Source organism: Macrobrachium rosenbergii, unplaced genomic scaffold, assembly GCF_040412425.1.
Source record: "Macrobrachium rosenbergii isolate ZJJX-2024 unplaced genomic scaffold, ASM4041242v1 171, whole genome shotgun sequence".
NCBI lineage: Eukaryota > Metazoa > Arthropoda > Malacostraca > Decapoda > Palaemonidae > Macrobrachium > Macrobrachium rosenbergii.
Genome location: NW_027100729.1, coordinates 1,572,481 through 1,588,368, shown reverse-complemented (window position 1 = coordinate 1,588,368; position 15,888 = coordinate 1,572,481). Strand labels below are relative to the sequence as shown.

The 15,888-nt window shown below is 42.3% G+C and overlaps 2 protein-coding genes and 1 pseudogene across 4 annotated transcripts in view; 1 reads left to right on the top strand and 2 right to left on the bottom strand.

Annotated features, from left to right (window-relative positions):
- LOC136838191 (uncharacterized) overlaps positions 1-14,702 on the top strand; it is a 217,875-nt gene extending 203,173 nt beyond the window's left edge. Inside the window, exons 4-5 of the mRNA XM_067103073.1 lie at positions 12,983-13,175; positions 13,800-14,702. Of these exons, the coding sequence (XP_066959174.1) occupies positions 13,049-13,175; positions 13,800-13,987 (315 nt within the window). The 5' untranslated portion in view covers positions 12,983-13,048 and the 3' untranslated portion in view covers positions 13,988-14,702. The remainder of the gene's footprint in view (positions 1-12,982; positions 13,176-13,799) is intronic.
- The window catches only part of LOC136838137 (zinc finger protein 208-like), a 207,667-nt pseudogene that overhangs the window by 45,685 nt on the left and 146,094 nt on the right, over positions 1-15,888 (bottom strand).
- LOC136838173 (zinc finger protein 569-like) overlaps positions 1-15,888 on the bottom strand; it is a 160,768-nt gene that overhangs the window by 98,685 nt on the left and 46,195 nt on the right. The gene's annotated exons all lie outside the window — the stretch shown is intronic.

The window sequence follows — 15,888 nt, the reverse complement described above, 5'->3', positions numbered from 1 at the left end:
ATAACCGCTACGTAAGGAAACTTGAAAGGGACCGGCTCAGAAGAGCCAAGAGTACTATGTCTTGCTCTTCCAAGGGTAGCCAGGATTTCGATAATTCTTTACCCCAAACTAATAAACCTTTTGATCCTTCCCCTGCAGTGGTAGTTCCTGATCCCCCTACTGATTCAGGTAAAGACCCATCTCTCAAGGATATGATGGCAGCCATTCAAGCCATCGGTCAACGTGTTGAATCCCTTGCTCAAGACAGGGAGAAATTATGGTCTAACATGAGAGATCTTAGAAGTGCAAGTGTCAGTGATAAAGTTAATGCAAGTGCAGTGGAGGGTGCGGCCGCTCGTATCTGTCGTGCTCCTAGCCCTAGACCTCTTCCAAGCTCCCCAACCCCTGGGAGAAGGAAAGTCGACAGGCGAAGGGAGGCGAGAGATTTTAGTTCTCGAGCGGTCGTCCCCTCGAGCGTTCCTGTAGTCGCTTCCCAGGACGCTCACCCTCGCCATAGGAAAGGCGAGGTTAATATGTGCTCTTCGTCTTCTGACGACGCAGTTCCCAAACGGGGCTGGCATCGGGCCTACGAATCTAGACCGCTCAAGAGGAAGCTCCCCTCTGTTGAAGGACGTCGTTTGGAGTCTTCTCAAGCACCGGGGCGTAGTCATTGGAGTAGTCCGGAACGCTTCCTTTTCAGTTCTGAAGGTAGTTCTCCTTCCAAGTGTAGACGGATATTACCAGCCTCAAACAGGACGCCTGGCAGCAAGAAGATGTCGGACGTTTTTCTACCTTCTGTACACGCCCCCCCTCCTCCTTCGATTTGGGACTCGTCCCCAGAGCACTCTTCCCAACCCGTTCAGTTAGTTGAGGGTTCGTTAGATCTTGCGGCCTCCCCAGTTTGTCCCCAGCAGCAGGAAGCTCCGCAATGGTCTCTGCTGAAAGATATGCAGCAGAAACTTACTTCCCTCATGCAAGCTTGCCGGCCTGCAGGTAAGGGAGAAGTTGCAGGACGCCCTCCTAAAGAAGTTCTCGTCGAACGTTCTGCAGCTTCGGATAACAAGACTAGAAGAGCTAGACGTCAAGACAACGTTCTACAGGACGCCAAACGTCCAGAGGCTGGACGCCAGAGCTCTCTTACGACTGGACGACAAGACGCCGAACGTCAAGCTCTTCATGACGCTCCTGCAGCTGGACGCCAGGACACCAAGCGTCAAGATTTAGAGCAAGACTCTTCTGCAGCTGGACACCAAGACGCCAAGCGTCATGATACTGGACGCCAGGAGTTGCGTGCAGTTGGGCGTCAGGATACCAAGTGGATGGATGGATGGATGTATGATATTTAGGGCAAAAGCCCAGGCACTGGGGCCAACAAGGCCATTCAGCGCCGTAATGGAAAGAAAATAAATTATGTTAAAGTTATGAATTCATGAAGGAAATGATTAATAAATAAAATGAAGTGATGTGACCAATAAATAAGGGTATGAAGTTTAATGAATGATGTGCTATATACAAAAAAAAAAAAAAAAAATTAATGTCATTAAAATTCTACGTGATGTAATAAATTAAATAAAATTAAATATCGTTAAAAATTTTAATACACTTTAAAAAAGAGATGATAGCAGAAATATCTGCTTCATCTCCCAAATATCAGACAGGGATTTACCCTGAAAATATCTCTCTCTTTGGTTAAAATATCTGGGGCAGACCACCAGAATGTGCTCCACTGTTAGTGTCTCGTCACAGTAAGCACACTCTGGAGGGCTGCTTCCTTCTAAAATAAACTGATGGGTTAGACGAGTGTGCCCAATCCTTAATCTCGTTAAAATAACCTCTGTTCGTCTGTCAAGCTGGAATGACGAAGACCACGGTAGTACATTATCCCTAATATTTCTATATTTCTTATTATTGGCAAGAAGGGGAGAAGTCCACCTTTCTTGCCATTTACTTAAAACATAAGATCTAATGGGACCTTTTAGATCTGTATGAGGCACTTTTCTAAAAGAGGTTTCTGATAAAATACTAGCAGCTTTCGCTTCCCTGTCTGCCATCTCGTTTCCGCGAATCCCCACGTGAGAAGGGACCCAACAGAAAGAGACTGATTTACGTCGACAATATATACAAAAAAGCCACTCCTGAACTTTTTCAATTAATGGATGAAAGCTATTAAATTTTTTTAATAGCTTCTAAGGTGCTTCTAGAGTCTGAGTATATGACAAAATTAGAGTCACTACTTTGAAAAACTAAATCTAGGGCAGACACTACGGCTGTTAATTCGGCAGTAAATATTGATGCAGAGTCAGGTAATTTAGCTGTGTACGCTGTATCACCAAGGATAACAGCGCAACCAACACCACTATCTGACTTAGATCCATCTGTATAAATTTTTGTAAAATTAGTATGGGTAACATCGTGCTCTAAGAATTTTCCCTAATCTCTTCTACAGTGCAGTCCTTTTTGTTAAACAGTTTCTTACATATTGATGCTTCTGGGATAAGCCATGGAGGATTTACAGGATATTCTACTTCCAGGACTTTCTGGGATTTAAGGTGATTATTCCTAACATCCTCATTCAGTCGAATTTGGAATGGTTTAGAAGCTCTTGTACCAGAAAAACTTCGAGAGTCTGTTTCCTTTAGTGCTTGAAAGGAGGGATTTTTGGGAGCACTTTCATTCTAGCCATGTATCGCAACCCTAGCTCTTGCCTTCTTAGATCAAGGGGTAAATGATCTGTGTCGACATAAATGCTTTCAACAGGCGAAGTTCTAAAAGCCCTGAGCATATTCTCAACCCCATGTTGTGTACAACATCCAGTTCCTTTAGCTTGGTTTTACAGGCTGAGGAATAAATCTGACAGCCATAGTCTAACTTAGATCGACACAGAGAGTCATATAGCCTCAGAAGGGATTTCTTATCAGCCCCAACTAAATCCAGAGACAACCTTTAAAATATTCATAGATTGTTTAACATTAAACTTTAGGGCATTTATGTGGCTAGCCCATGTTAATTTATGGTCAATAGTCATCCCCAGAAATTTAACTTCACTCTCGTAAGGAAGGATGGACCCTTTTAAACTAAGTGTGGGAACCTCTTCCACACGCCGGCACCTGGTGAATCTTACTGCAACTGTTTTGGAAGAGGAGAATTTGAAACCATTCTCATCAGCCCACTTAGTAATAGCATTAATAGACCTTTGCAAATGTTTACATACGGACAAGGAATCATATCCTGTGCAGTATATTGCAAGGTCATCGACAAAAAGCGAGCATTTAACAGGGGCGAGATTTTTTCAATCACACTATTTATTGCCACTGAAAAAGTGTTACACTTAAAACGCTTCCTTGGGGAACTCCTTCCTCCTGCATAAAAGGTTGGGAGAAGGAGTTTCCCACTCTTACCTTAAAAAGTCTGTCTGATAAAAAGGAATATATAAACCTGACCATTCTTCCACATGTGCCCATCTTGTGCAATTGTTTCATGATGCCAATTCTCCAGGTAGTGTCATATGCTTTCTCAAGTCAAAAAATATGCCAATGGTCTGACACTTTTGGCGAATCCTTGCTGGATTTGGTTGGTCAGCCTCAGCAAAGGGATCAAGGGTGGAGCAGTTTTTCTGAAACCAAATTGAAATGGCGATAGTAATCCTTTGGTCTCCAGGTGCCAAACCAGTCTAGTATTTATCATTTTCTCCATCAGCTTACATACACAGCTGGTAAGAGCTATTGGTCTATAGCTGGTGGCTTGGGAAGCATCTTTATTAGGCTTTTTAACTGGGACAATTATGGATATTTTCCAGTCCTTGGGTAAAATTCAGTTTCCCATATTTTGTTTATAATCTTCAGTAAATATTTTTGGCATCATCTGGGAGGTGTTTCAGCATTTCATATATGATTGTATCCTCACCTGGAGCTGTGGATTCACTTGAGGAGAGCGCCTCACAAGTTCTCTTAGGGAAAATTTGTAGTTGTATGGTTCAGATTTTCCCGAATCAAACTTCAGACACATTTCAGAATTCCTAATTCTTTGAAATTCTGGAGAATAATTGTTAGGGCTGGAAACTTTAGAAAAGTGTTTTCCTAGCTCATTGGCAACTTCAGTGGGCTCTGTGATTAGAGTGTCATTTATTTTTAACGAGGCAATGGTGACGCTACAAATTTTCCACTCAGTTTCCTTATTTTGCTCCACACCACTCTTAGTGGGGTCTTGGAGTTTATTCCATTAATATAGTAAAGCCAACATTCTCTTTTGGCTTTCTTATAAAAGCGTCGCTGTTTGGCTAAAGCACGTTTGTAGATTAATTTAGACTGAGGGGAGCCACTAGTTTTGTAACGTCTGTAGCATTTCCTAGTCACTTTTCTCAGAATACCACATGTCTTATTCCACCAGGGAACTGCAGGTCTACGAGGTTTGCCTTTTGTTTTTGGAATCGAGCTTTCAGCACTCTTCAAAGTAGATTCAATAAAGTAATCATAGGCATCTAGATGAGAATGAAAGGACTCAAACTCCTACCTAGATTGACACCCTTACTAAATTTATCCCAGTCTGCGTCCTCTACCTTCCACTTAGGTAAAACTTCAGATGGAGCATTCAGAGCATATTTCAAATGGATCGGGTAGTGATCACTTCCATTTAAATCTTCATTAACAGACCAATTAAAATCAAGGTGGATACTAGTTGAAGAAATACTAAGGTCCAGTGCAGAGAAATGATTATCGTGAATGTTGTGGAAAGTCATTGACCCATTATTATACAGGGTAACATCATTCCTGTCAATAAGGTCTTCGATTAATTTCCCTTTACTATCTAAAAAACCGACTTCCCAAAGGGGATTGTGGGCATTAAAATCACCTAGCAAAAGTAAAGGAGCTGGAAGTTGGTCAATTAACGACTGAATATCTCCAATGTTAAAAATCAAGGTCTGGTGGAAGGTATAAGGAGCAGATTGTTATCCTCTTTTCCAAAATGACTGAAATAGCGATAGCTTGTAGTGTTGTATTTAATTGTATTGTGGAGTGCTGTAGAGATTTATTAATAATAATTGCAGCACCTCCATGGGCACGATCACCAATTGGGGATATGATTTAAATATTGAATAATTTAGTCCAGGATTATAAACAGAGTTGCCTAACATTGTTTCCTGTAGGCATATAATCCTGGATTAACTTCATGCATTAAAACTTTAAGGTCTTCTGTACGGGCTCTGAGACCTTTACAGTTCCACTGAAGAATATCGAGCAAGAATGCTAAGGTGGTAAAATGTGCTACTTCCCACTCCTTGGAGGAAGTACTGTTCCTAAAGGTGGAGTGGGAAATTCTCCTTTATAAGAGATTGTTTTCTTAATCCCTTTTCATCTGAATTGGTGTTCAGGGTCTTTGGTTGATCTTCATATTTTTTATTATGAACCTGATGTTCAGAATTATTGCTGTGGTTCTGTGCACCACTAATCCTATTTGTCTTAGGGCGGCAAGACTGAATTGAACTCAGATGTTTTTGTTCTGAAACTACTTTTGGAACCACCTTTCTAGGAGGAGAGATGTCTTCAAAACACTGAACCCATTTGAAGTTTTTATTATAAAATTATCATTATTTGGGGAACTATTTCTTGTGCGTTTCTTGGTAGTTGCAACCGTAGTTTTATTATTATTTTTGTTTGTGGCTGTGGCGATTGATGGCTCTGAACTAGCTCTATCTAATTGGGATTGTTCCTTTAGCTTATTTTGGTTTGAAGTATTTTCAGAATATTTTCCTGAATTATTGGCCGATTTTGGCACCCTTATTTTTGGAGATGAATCGACAGCTGTGGATGTGGTGGAAGATAAATTTTCTGTGCTTTTGGAAGTACAATTTTGCTACTGGACTTCAAAGCACTTGCCGACGAAAGTTTCTCACCAGTTTGGAGATTTTCATTATTATTTATGGTTCGAGAAATACCAGGTTTGTGATATCTTCCATCAGACACAGTTATTGGTGGCCTTACATTGTTGGAAGTTTTCATAAGTTTTATTACAGAAGCATACGTAGTGTTGGCACTTTTGTTTGCCCCCATTACCGTGCGCTTTGCTTCACTAATGCTAATATGTTCATTATCTGCCACTGCCAACACGTCTTGTTCAAATTTATATCTGGGACAAGCCCTAGAGTTTGGTGTGTGATCACCCTTGCAAAGAAAACAGTATCGGGCTGCTTTGCAATCATCAAAATTATCGTGCTCTGCAGAGCACACAGGACATCTTTTATTGTTATCGCAAGAGTTTTGAATGTGGCCATATTCAAAGCATTTGCGACACTGTCTAGGACTTCTTTTATATTTTTTAACCTGCATCCTCTCATGGCCAACAATGATGGTATCAGGTAGGTAATTGGAGGAGAAGGTTAAAAGGATAGCTGCATCACCACCCAGTTTTTTTACATGAGATACACAAGGAGGGCATCGATGGAGAATCTCCTCCTCTTTAAAAAACATGCAGATCTTTTGAGTAAACTACTCCTTTCAGTGTATTAAAGAATCTGTGAGATGAAATAGATTCAATATTTCCACTTTCAGGAGGTTTAAAGTTAGCTAACAGAACTGCTTGAGTCTCATTTCAGCTTTTATTAGAAGATTCTTTCCATACCGTTTCAAATTTCCAATGGGAATGGAACCAACCTTGCTCTCAATGCAGTCAGCAGCTTTTATCAAATTTTTCCCTCCCTCCTTGTAGATAGCAACATGCCATAGAGGGGGAGGAAGAGCTCTGGTACATGGGACTGGTCCATGTTCTTCAGCCTTTGGAACAAAGTCAAATGGCTCATCATTCAAGTTTTCACTGAAAACACTTTCGTGCTGACAACTGAGTCATTTAGAATGTGGCCATGGAGTCTCTGTTGTGCCTCACTAGCTTCAAGGGAGAGGAAAATTTGATAAAAGCACAAAATGACTGCTTATCTTTTTCTAGAACTAATTTAATTCTTTCCACTTTTGCCGAATTGCTTCACTACACTGTATAAACATTCGTAATCTAATGATAAGTTTACATTAGTGCAATAAAGGACCCTATTATTTGAATCAAATCCACCAGATTTATTAACACCCTGGTGTCTCAGTGTTTGGTTCTGTCCAACAGCCAAGCCCGTATCCATGTTCATGCCAGAAGTCGTTGCCAGTGCCGTTAAGTCATCGGATCCAGGGGAGGGAGAACTAGAAGCCAAATCCATAAGTTTAAACCAGTCCACATGCAAAAGGTCCAAAAGTGCACACCCGACACCCAAGAGCCCCCGCACAGACCCCGACAGCATATCAAAAAGGACAAACTGGGCAGCTCCACTGCTCAGCTTCCCCACCCCAACACACTCCCAAAGCCCACGAAGAGACCCCAAGCTGCCAAGCATGCACACATCAGACCACCACACACAAACTGGTTCATCCACCCACCCAAAACTGCTTGGTCATATCAAGAAAGTATCGTAGATCAGTCAGGTATTCGCATTCTCCACCAATGGCACAAGTGAGAGTTGACTCCCAACAGTCCACCCCATACCCTACCCTTTCAGGATAGCACCAGTACGCTTGCAGTGGCCCAGGTATAAGCCAATCCGCCTGCTGGGAGTTCTGCCCCCACTAATGGGGACTGACTCCCCACTCCAACCATGCTCGTGGGCTTCCGGACAAAAGCCAGAGTCCCACCTCCAAAACCAGCCCCCCCTGGATTCCGATGGGCTGATCCCCAGAGATGGTTCCGCCCTCAAGATAGCAGTGGGAAAAATCCCATCACCATCTCTTAGGTCCAAACTATCTCGGGTGGCGACTCAACCACCACAACTCCCACAATTAGCTTCGAATGCGAACCCCTTCCAAAAAACGATCCCTTCTCAGACTCACCTAAGCAGTAAAATTTTGCGAATGTGGAAATGTCCACGCCATTTAAACCAAAAACTATGTAGGATGATTCGTCAGGACCCGGGCCCAAAGGCCAGGGTCCCTTAGCCCCTCACCTCGTCAAGGCGTCCTACTCGAGGGGCAGGATACCAAGTGTCAGGACTGTAGTCTACAAGACGTTCTGATCGAGGATGCTCGTGTTTTGGAAGCAGCAACTAGTAAACAGGACGCCGCTACTTCGGTTTCCGCACGGCATTCGGAGGAAGCGGAAGGCAACGACGATCTCCCTCCCTCTCCAGATGTTCTCCTCGAGAAAGTTTCCGACGAAGAGGAACAAGAATCTCAACTTCCTTCCTCAGACTTGAAGAAGTTGATGAAAGTGTTTACGGAGCTTTTTCTGGACAACTTCGTGCCAGCCGCCCCCCGTTCTCCTCCCTCGGAATTCACCCTCAGGAAAACTCCAAAGAAGACTATTTTCACTAAAATGATAATGTCTCATTCCTCCAAGCGAGCATTGAGAGTTATGGAAGAGTGGATGAACTCTAAAAAGGATCAAGGACATACGGAGTTCTCTTTTCCTCCAGCTAGACTTGCTTCGAGGTCTAGTATTTGGTACGAGACAGGAGAAGCTCCTGGCCTGGGAGTTCCTGCCTCTTCCCAGGGGGACTTCTCCTCTCTGGTCGACGCATCTCGCAGAATAGCTATGGGTAAATCCAAGGTCTTCTGGTCTCCTTCGGAGATGGATCACCTCCTAAAAGGAATTTTCAGAGCTTTCGAAGTCTTCAACTTCCTGGACTGGACTCTGGGAGCTTTGGGGAAAAAGACTGAGACTTTATTAGATGCAGACACCAAAGATCTTATTCATGTCATGTCTTGCATGGACAAGGCCCTCAGAGATGGAGCCAACGAACTGGCAGCTCTCTTCTCTGCGGGAGTCTTGAAGAAAAGGGCACATCTCTGCTCTTTCCTTGCCAATGGAGTTACACCCATCCAAAAGGCGGAACTTCTTTATGCCCCTCTCTCGACACATCTTTTTTGCTCAAAAAGCAACACAAGACCTAATCACCAAAACTGCTAAGAAAGTTCTACCTTCTAGCTTCACTTCTCAGAAAAGTAGAGGAGAAGCTCCTGCATTTCAGCCCTTTCGAGGAAGAACTCTCAATAGAGGGAACTCAAGATCTACGATCAAAAGATCTACAAGAAGAAACCATAGACAAGGGAGAAGCAGAGTCTGAAGAGGGTCTCCTTCAGACAGCGGTTGGAGCCAGACTAACACACTTCTGAATGGAATGGTCCGTTCAATTAATCAAGGAGGGGTACAAGATTCCTCTCCTCAGGAAGCCACCTTTAGCTACAAGGCCGGTAGACCTTTCGGCCAATTACCGAACGAAAATCAAAGCGGAGGCTCTGCAGCAGCAGTTTGTTCTACTACTGCAAAAACAGGCTATAGAAAAAGTTCTGGATACGGAATCTCCAGGTTTTTACAATCGTTTGTTCCTGGTTCCCAAAAGTTCGGGGGGATGGAGACCGGTGCTAGACGTGAGCGCTCTCAACGTGTTTGTCCAGAAGACAAGCTTCACGATGGAAACAACAAAATCCGTTCTAGCAGCAGTCAGACAACACGACTGGATGGTGTCTATGGATCTTCAAGATGCGTATTTCCATATTCCCATTCACCCCAGCTCCAGAAAATACCTGAGGTTTATGCACGGGGGAGAAACCTTCCAATTTCGAGCCCTATGTTTCGGCCTAAGCACCGCCCCGCAGATTTTCACGAGACTAATGAAAAACGTAGCTGGAATGCTTCACACAAGAGGCATCAGAGTCTCCCTATACCTGGACGACTGGCTCCTCAGGGCTCCTTCCTACGCTCGCTGCCTGGAGGATCTTCGGACGACTCTTCAATTATCGGAGAATCTAGGACTCCTTATAAACAAAAAGAAGTCTCAGCTGATCCCATCCCAAGAGATTCAGTACCTTGGGATGAGGATTCAGAGTCAAGCTTTTCGGGTTTTTCCGTCATTATCAAGGACGGAACAAGCTTTAGGAAAACTTCAGAAATTCCTAAGGAGACGAACTTGCTCGGTGAGGGAATGGATGAGTCTGCTGGGGACCCTTTCCTCGCTAGAGCAGTTCGTCTCCTTGGGAAGACTGAACCTTCGTCCGTTACAGTTCCATCTGAATCGGAACTGGGACAAAGAAAAGGAACTAGAAACAAAGTGTATTCCCATTTCACAACCAATAAGACATTACCTGGAATGGTGGAACGATCCCCTAAAGCTTCAAGAGGGACTTTCCTTGTATCAGAGGAACCCAGACCTAGTGTTGTTCTCCGACGCGTCGGACTCGGCGTGGGGAGCAACACTAGGAAAGATGGAAGTCTCGGGCTCGTGGACCAGAGATCAGTTAGAGTGGCACATCAACCAGAAGGAACTGACTGCTATCCTTCTGGCTCTGATAAAATTCGAATACCTAGTAGAGAAAAAAGTAGTTCAGGTCAACTCCGACAACACGACGGCGTTGGCCTACATCAAGAATCAAGGAGGCACTCACTCATACTCTCTCTACGAGACCGCCAAAAAACTCCTTCTTTGGGCGAAGGAGAAAGATGTTACTCTGGTTACCCGCTTTATTCAAGGCGAAAAGAATGTGAGGGCAGACATGTTGAGCAGAAGGAATCAAGTTCTGTCGACAGAGTGGATGCTTCACCAGGACGTCTGCAAGAACCTGTGGCCTATTTGGGGCCGACCTTGCATAGACCTCTTCGCCACAGCTCAAACGAGAAAGTTGGAAGCTTACTGTTCTCCCATTCCAGATCCCGAAGCGGTTCACATAGACGCTTTCCTGCTGGATTGGTCCAACTTGGACGTGTATGCGTTCCCCCCGTTCAAAGTCATTCACAGAGTTTTGCAGAAGTTCGTAACTCACGAAGGGACCAGGATGACACTAGTAGTTCCTTACTGGCCTACAAAGGAATGGTTCACAGAGGTACTGGAATGGATGGTGGACACCCCGAGAAGACTGCCTTTCAGAGTAGATCTACTCAAACAACCCCACTTGGAAAGATATCACCAAAACCTCCAAGTTCTACAGATGACTGCCTTCAGACTATCAAGAAACTTGCAAGAGCTAAAGGCTTTTCGAAGGCGGCAGCTGACGCAATTGCAAGAGCAAGGAGGTCCTCAACTATCAAGGTTTATCAATCCAAGTGGGAAGTATTTAGAGGATGGTGCAGAAAAAATTCGGTTTCCTCTTCCAGTACCTCTGTGACTCAAATAGCAGACTTCCTTCTCTTCCTTAAAAGGGAGCTTAATTTTTCTATTTCCACTATTAAGGGATATAGAAGTATGTTATCTGCTGTGTGTAGACACAGAAACTTAGACCTTTCCAACAATAAGGATCTCCAGGACATTATCAGATCCTTCAAGACCATCAAAGAGAAAGGCCGGTTTCACCAGCTTGGGACTTAGATGTTGTTTTGAACTTCCTCATGGGAAATAGATTCGAGCCCTTATATAAGGCATCTTTTAAGGATCTTACCCTAAAAACTCTATTTCTGATCAGTTTGGCCACAGCTAAAAGGGTAAGTGAGGTTCATGCCTTCAGCAAGTCTGTGGGCTTTAGACAAGGCAATGCGATTTGTTCTTTGCAACTTGGGTTTCTCGCTAAGAACGAGATTCCCTCTCGACCCTGGCCCAAAACGTTCGAGATCCCAAACCTGTCGGATATTACAGGTAAAGAAACAGAGAGACTCCTATGCCCAGTAAGAGCTCTGAAGACATACCTGGAGAGGACTATAACGGCCGTATGCTAAGAGAAAATATAGGGCCTCCAATTATAGGGCCTTCTTTACGCCCTAAGGAAAGTGTAGGGAAGCCCTATATTTTTCGGTGTTATGCTTAAAGCATCTTACAGTTGAGGGTGTGATTGGTACCCCTGCTGAGAGGGTGTGTGTTGTCCTCTAAACAGTTGGTATGCCGGGGAATCATTTGTTTACAAGCGTCTCGCACGTTTTTGGTTTTTCAACGAGATATAGAGTACGTATAGACAGTCGGTATGGCGGAAAACAGTGGTCTAAGGGCAAGGTATATTACTGCAAACGAGAAAACAATGCTGGTGAGTTTGATTGAGGAAAGAAGTGACATTTTGTTCAACAAGAGCCATGACTTCCGCATCATTCACAAGAAAAAAGCAACATGGGAAGAAGTCACCAACTTATTTAATGCAGCTGGTTATGGACCACCAAGAAGCCAGCAACAGCTGAAGAAAGTCTGGGAGAATGCAAAGGAAAGTAAGTATTCAAAACCATATTGAAGTATATACTTTTGACTCGCTTCCTGCATGCATAACCAAGCATCAGCTTATGGATTGGTGAGGGCTAGTTTTATATAGGCTATATGTAAGGAACAACATACTTTTCAGAATGGGGAGCAGCAATTTCAGGCTAACCTTTATTTGGTACAAATAAATTCTTATTGCCGCTAAAGGAATGTTTATCAGTGATGTACCTTAGTTTATCAGGTTCATATACTATACATGCTAAGCCTCAGTTAGGTTGACTGGTAATTCTTTACAACAGGTCCACATCAGTATTTGGTGTTCCATGTAGCTAAAATAATAAAAGACACCCTAATATGTACATTTAATATCATCATAATATAAAAAAAATCTACAACCACCTAAGAATCTGGGGGGCCCATAGGTGAGGACCTGGGTTTTGGATGGGGGAGACAAAGCAGGAAAATAATAAAATAATCCTCACTTAAGAATGAGTCTACTTTGGGAGTGCTTACAGTTTTGTTGGGCAAGGATATGGTCTGCCAGTTTCCTGGCTGGTACAGATGGCGGACAAATACAAACAGTCTGACCTAACCATATCTCACCTACCTAACCTAACATGGGCGTCATGCTCTAACCTGGCCGGAGGCACTTTGCCCCACCTAGACACCTCCTTTCTGTGAACATAACTACACCTAACCTTTCCTATAATGCCAGGGGTCACAGAACTACTAACCTTGGTGAAGGGATTGGTCCTTGTAGAAGGAATTGCACAGACTGCCTAATGAAACTGTAAACTACCCAAAGTGTGTACTTGTCTAAATTTCAGGTACATACAGGTTAGCCTAATTTTCTGGTCTTAATTTCAGGCTATATACTGGTTAGCCTAATTGTTTAGAGCAAAGAAACAGCATGCTGTCCATAAGCGGGAGACTATGAGGACAGGTGGGGGTGCTCCTCCAAAGCCTGAAGATGAAGAGACGGCAAAAATTCTTTCTATCATTGGAGATGACCTTGATGGTGAGGAGAATGAACTGGACTGTGATGCAGTTCAGAGTACTGGTAAGTCCTACTTTGATCATTCTACAGAGAGCTCTGCTAGAATGCTTTGCATATATTATTGATTTTCTTTCAAATACTTTATTCATTTTTACCTATAAAATTGAGAGGAAATCACTTGTTTTTACATATCCCCACCTATCAATTTGTAAAAAAGTAAAATTAGCTCCTATTTGGTAATATTCTTGCAAGTCGAACAAGAACGCAGTCAATGTAGTTGAAATTATAGAAGAAAAGTTGTTTATTTTGGCCTAAAATGTAAGGATATAAAGGTGGAACTCTGTTGAATAGAAAGGGGGCCTGGGGTGACAGCCCCCAGCTAACCAGGTCTAGGCAACTCCTCTCTTCTTGTCACATAGGGAATTTTCTCAAATTTCACTGTAACCTAACCTATTTTCTGAATTGTTAACTTACTGCACAAGTATATATGTTTAACATGGTATGACCCACGAATGTGTAATTAGTATTAGGAATAGGTAAATGATTCATAACTTTAATATTCACTCTACTTTTAAGGAATGTTTTATAGAATTAGGATGAATTAGTAGCCCTACAGTTTGCAAAAGTAATTTTTCCAGTATAATCATATCAGTATTATAATTTTTTTTTTTTTTTTTGTCATTTCAGGTCAACCACATACTGTGATTGGAATAAGAAATGATGGGCATGAGTGTGAGATAACATTTGATACTCAAATAATGGGTAAGCACACAAACAACTCTGTGGACTCCATTGAAACACCTCCCAAACTCTCAGAGAATTCAACACAGCACAAAGCACACCAGCTGGCAAAGTCTCTCCTCACAGAAAGCTAATACTTCAAGAGACACACCCACCTCTATACAGTTAAATACCACAGACATCACATCACAATGCACACCAACACCTGACCAATCAAATTCCACCTCAGCCCGAAACGCCGACAACCGCTAAGTTCACTCAAGAACCTAGCTTCAAGAGGGGGCATCTCTTGAGATGCAGCGAAAGGAACATCAGATGACCATGGAAAGCCTCAGGCTAGATATTGAAATTAAAAAGAAGAACTAAAAAAATATAAACGAGAAGAGGAGGATGCAAACCTTCTTCCTCAGGCTCATCAAATTTGGGTTGATGTAGGCAAGAAACTGTTGGAAGTTACAGGGGAACTAGGGCAAGTAACTAGAAAAATGTGTGATAAACTTGATGCCTTAAATTGATCTAATGTCACCAATTTTTTTTCAGTGCAACATCATTATATATATTTTAGCTGTGATGAAATGGTGTTTTGTGTTAATGTCTGCAAGAGAATGGACTTGATGAATAAAGTAAAGCATTATTATTATTTTAGAAAGATTGTTTAATCACTGGCATTTAATTAATGTGTTTACTGCACGATGACCTGCCATTATTACTTTTCTTTTTCTTCAGGAGACACATATACATATATATACTCGTATTACTACAAAGATGAACTTGTGCATTTTACTCTAGTCTGCAATATATTTTGGCTACTATATGTATATTTTTGTGGAAATTAAAATTACAAATAACTGTTTCTGCTTTATTTACCAAACCTGTGCTGTATATACAGTAAGGTGACCAAAAAACAATACAAAGTTTGTGTTAGGATTTGTTTTTTATACTTTAATTTTTTTTTTTTTTTTTTTTTTTTTTTGGTAATTTCAAGCCTAGTGGTGGTGATTTTTCCTAAGCAAAATATTCTCTTATGATTTGCTGTCTTTTCAAGACTCCTTGGATATTTCTCATTGCTTGAGGTTGCTGCCTCAGTTCATCTTCTATGTTTCCTTGGGCTTCTGGGTCATGTGGATTATGAAGTTCATGAATTGCATTATCTGGCTCAGGTACATTGTAGGCGATGGCCAAATTGTGGAGAAACTGCAGCAGCAACAATTATGTGTTTGGTGTTTCTCATAGAAGTCCTCATTTTCTTTCCAAGGCATGCAAATCTTCTTTTAATAAGCCAAATGCTCTCTCAACAGTGTTTCGCATTCTTATGTGAGAAGCATTATAGCGGTTCTCTCCATGGCCATGAGGAGCTGTCAGAGGAGTCAACAAATATTCACGACATGGATAGCCACTGTCGCCCAACAAGTGTCCAGGCAGAATACCATCTTCGAGTTCCTGACAGAGTCGACTATTTTAAAAAATATTGCTGTCATGTGCACTGCCAGGCCACCGAGCTACAATGTTGTACAGTTGCAACTGAGGACCACAAACTGCTTGTACATTAAATGAAAAATAACCTTTCCTGTTGCGGAAAACTTCCAGGACATGGGTGACTTGGCATCTCAATTGCAATATGAGTGCAGTCAATGCACCCAATTACACCTGGCATTCCAGCTATAGTCATAAATTCATGCTTGGTCCTAGTAAGATTATCTTGGTCTGGAAACTTGATGAATTCTGCACACAAACTTCCAATCGCATAGGCTACCTGGGCAACACATCTACTGACAAAAGGCTGTGATACTTCACACCAATCTGAGATACCAAGTTGGTCGTTTCCAGTGGCAATGTATCTCAATCCAATTAGGACCTGCAGGTGCGAAGGCACAGGGCAGCCTGTGGAAAAAGAAAAATCATGACATACTTCACTCAGACCATGTACAGGCATCATTCTCATGTTTTTTTTTCACATAAAAAATTGTATAATCCTTTACTGTATTAATCATATTATCTCTAGGCAGCATCATATAACCTTTCAAATAACACATTC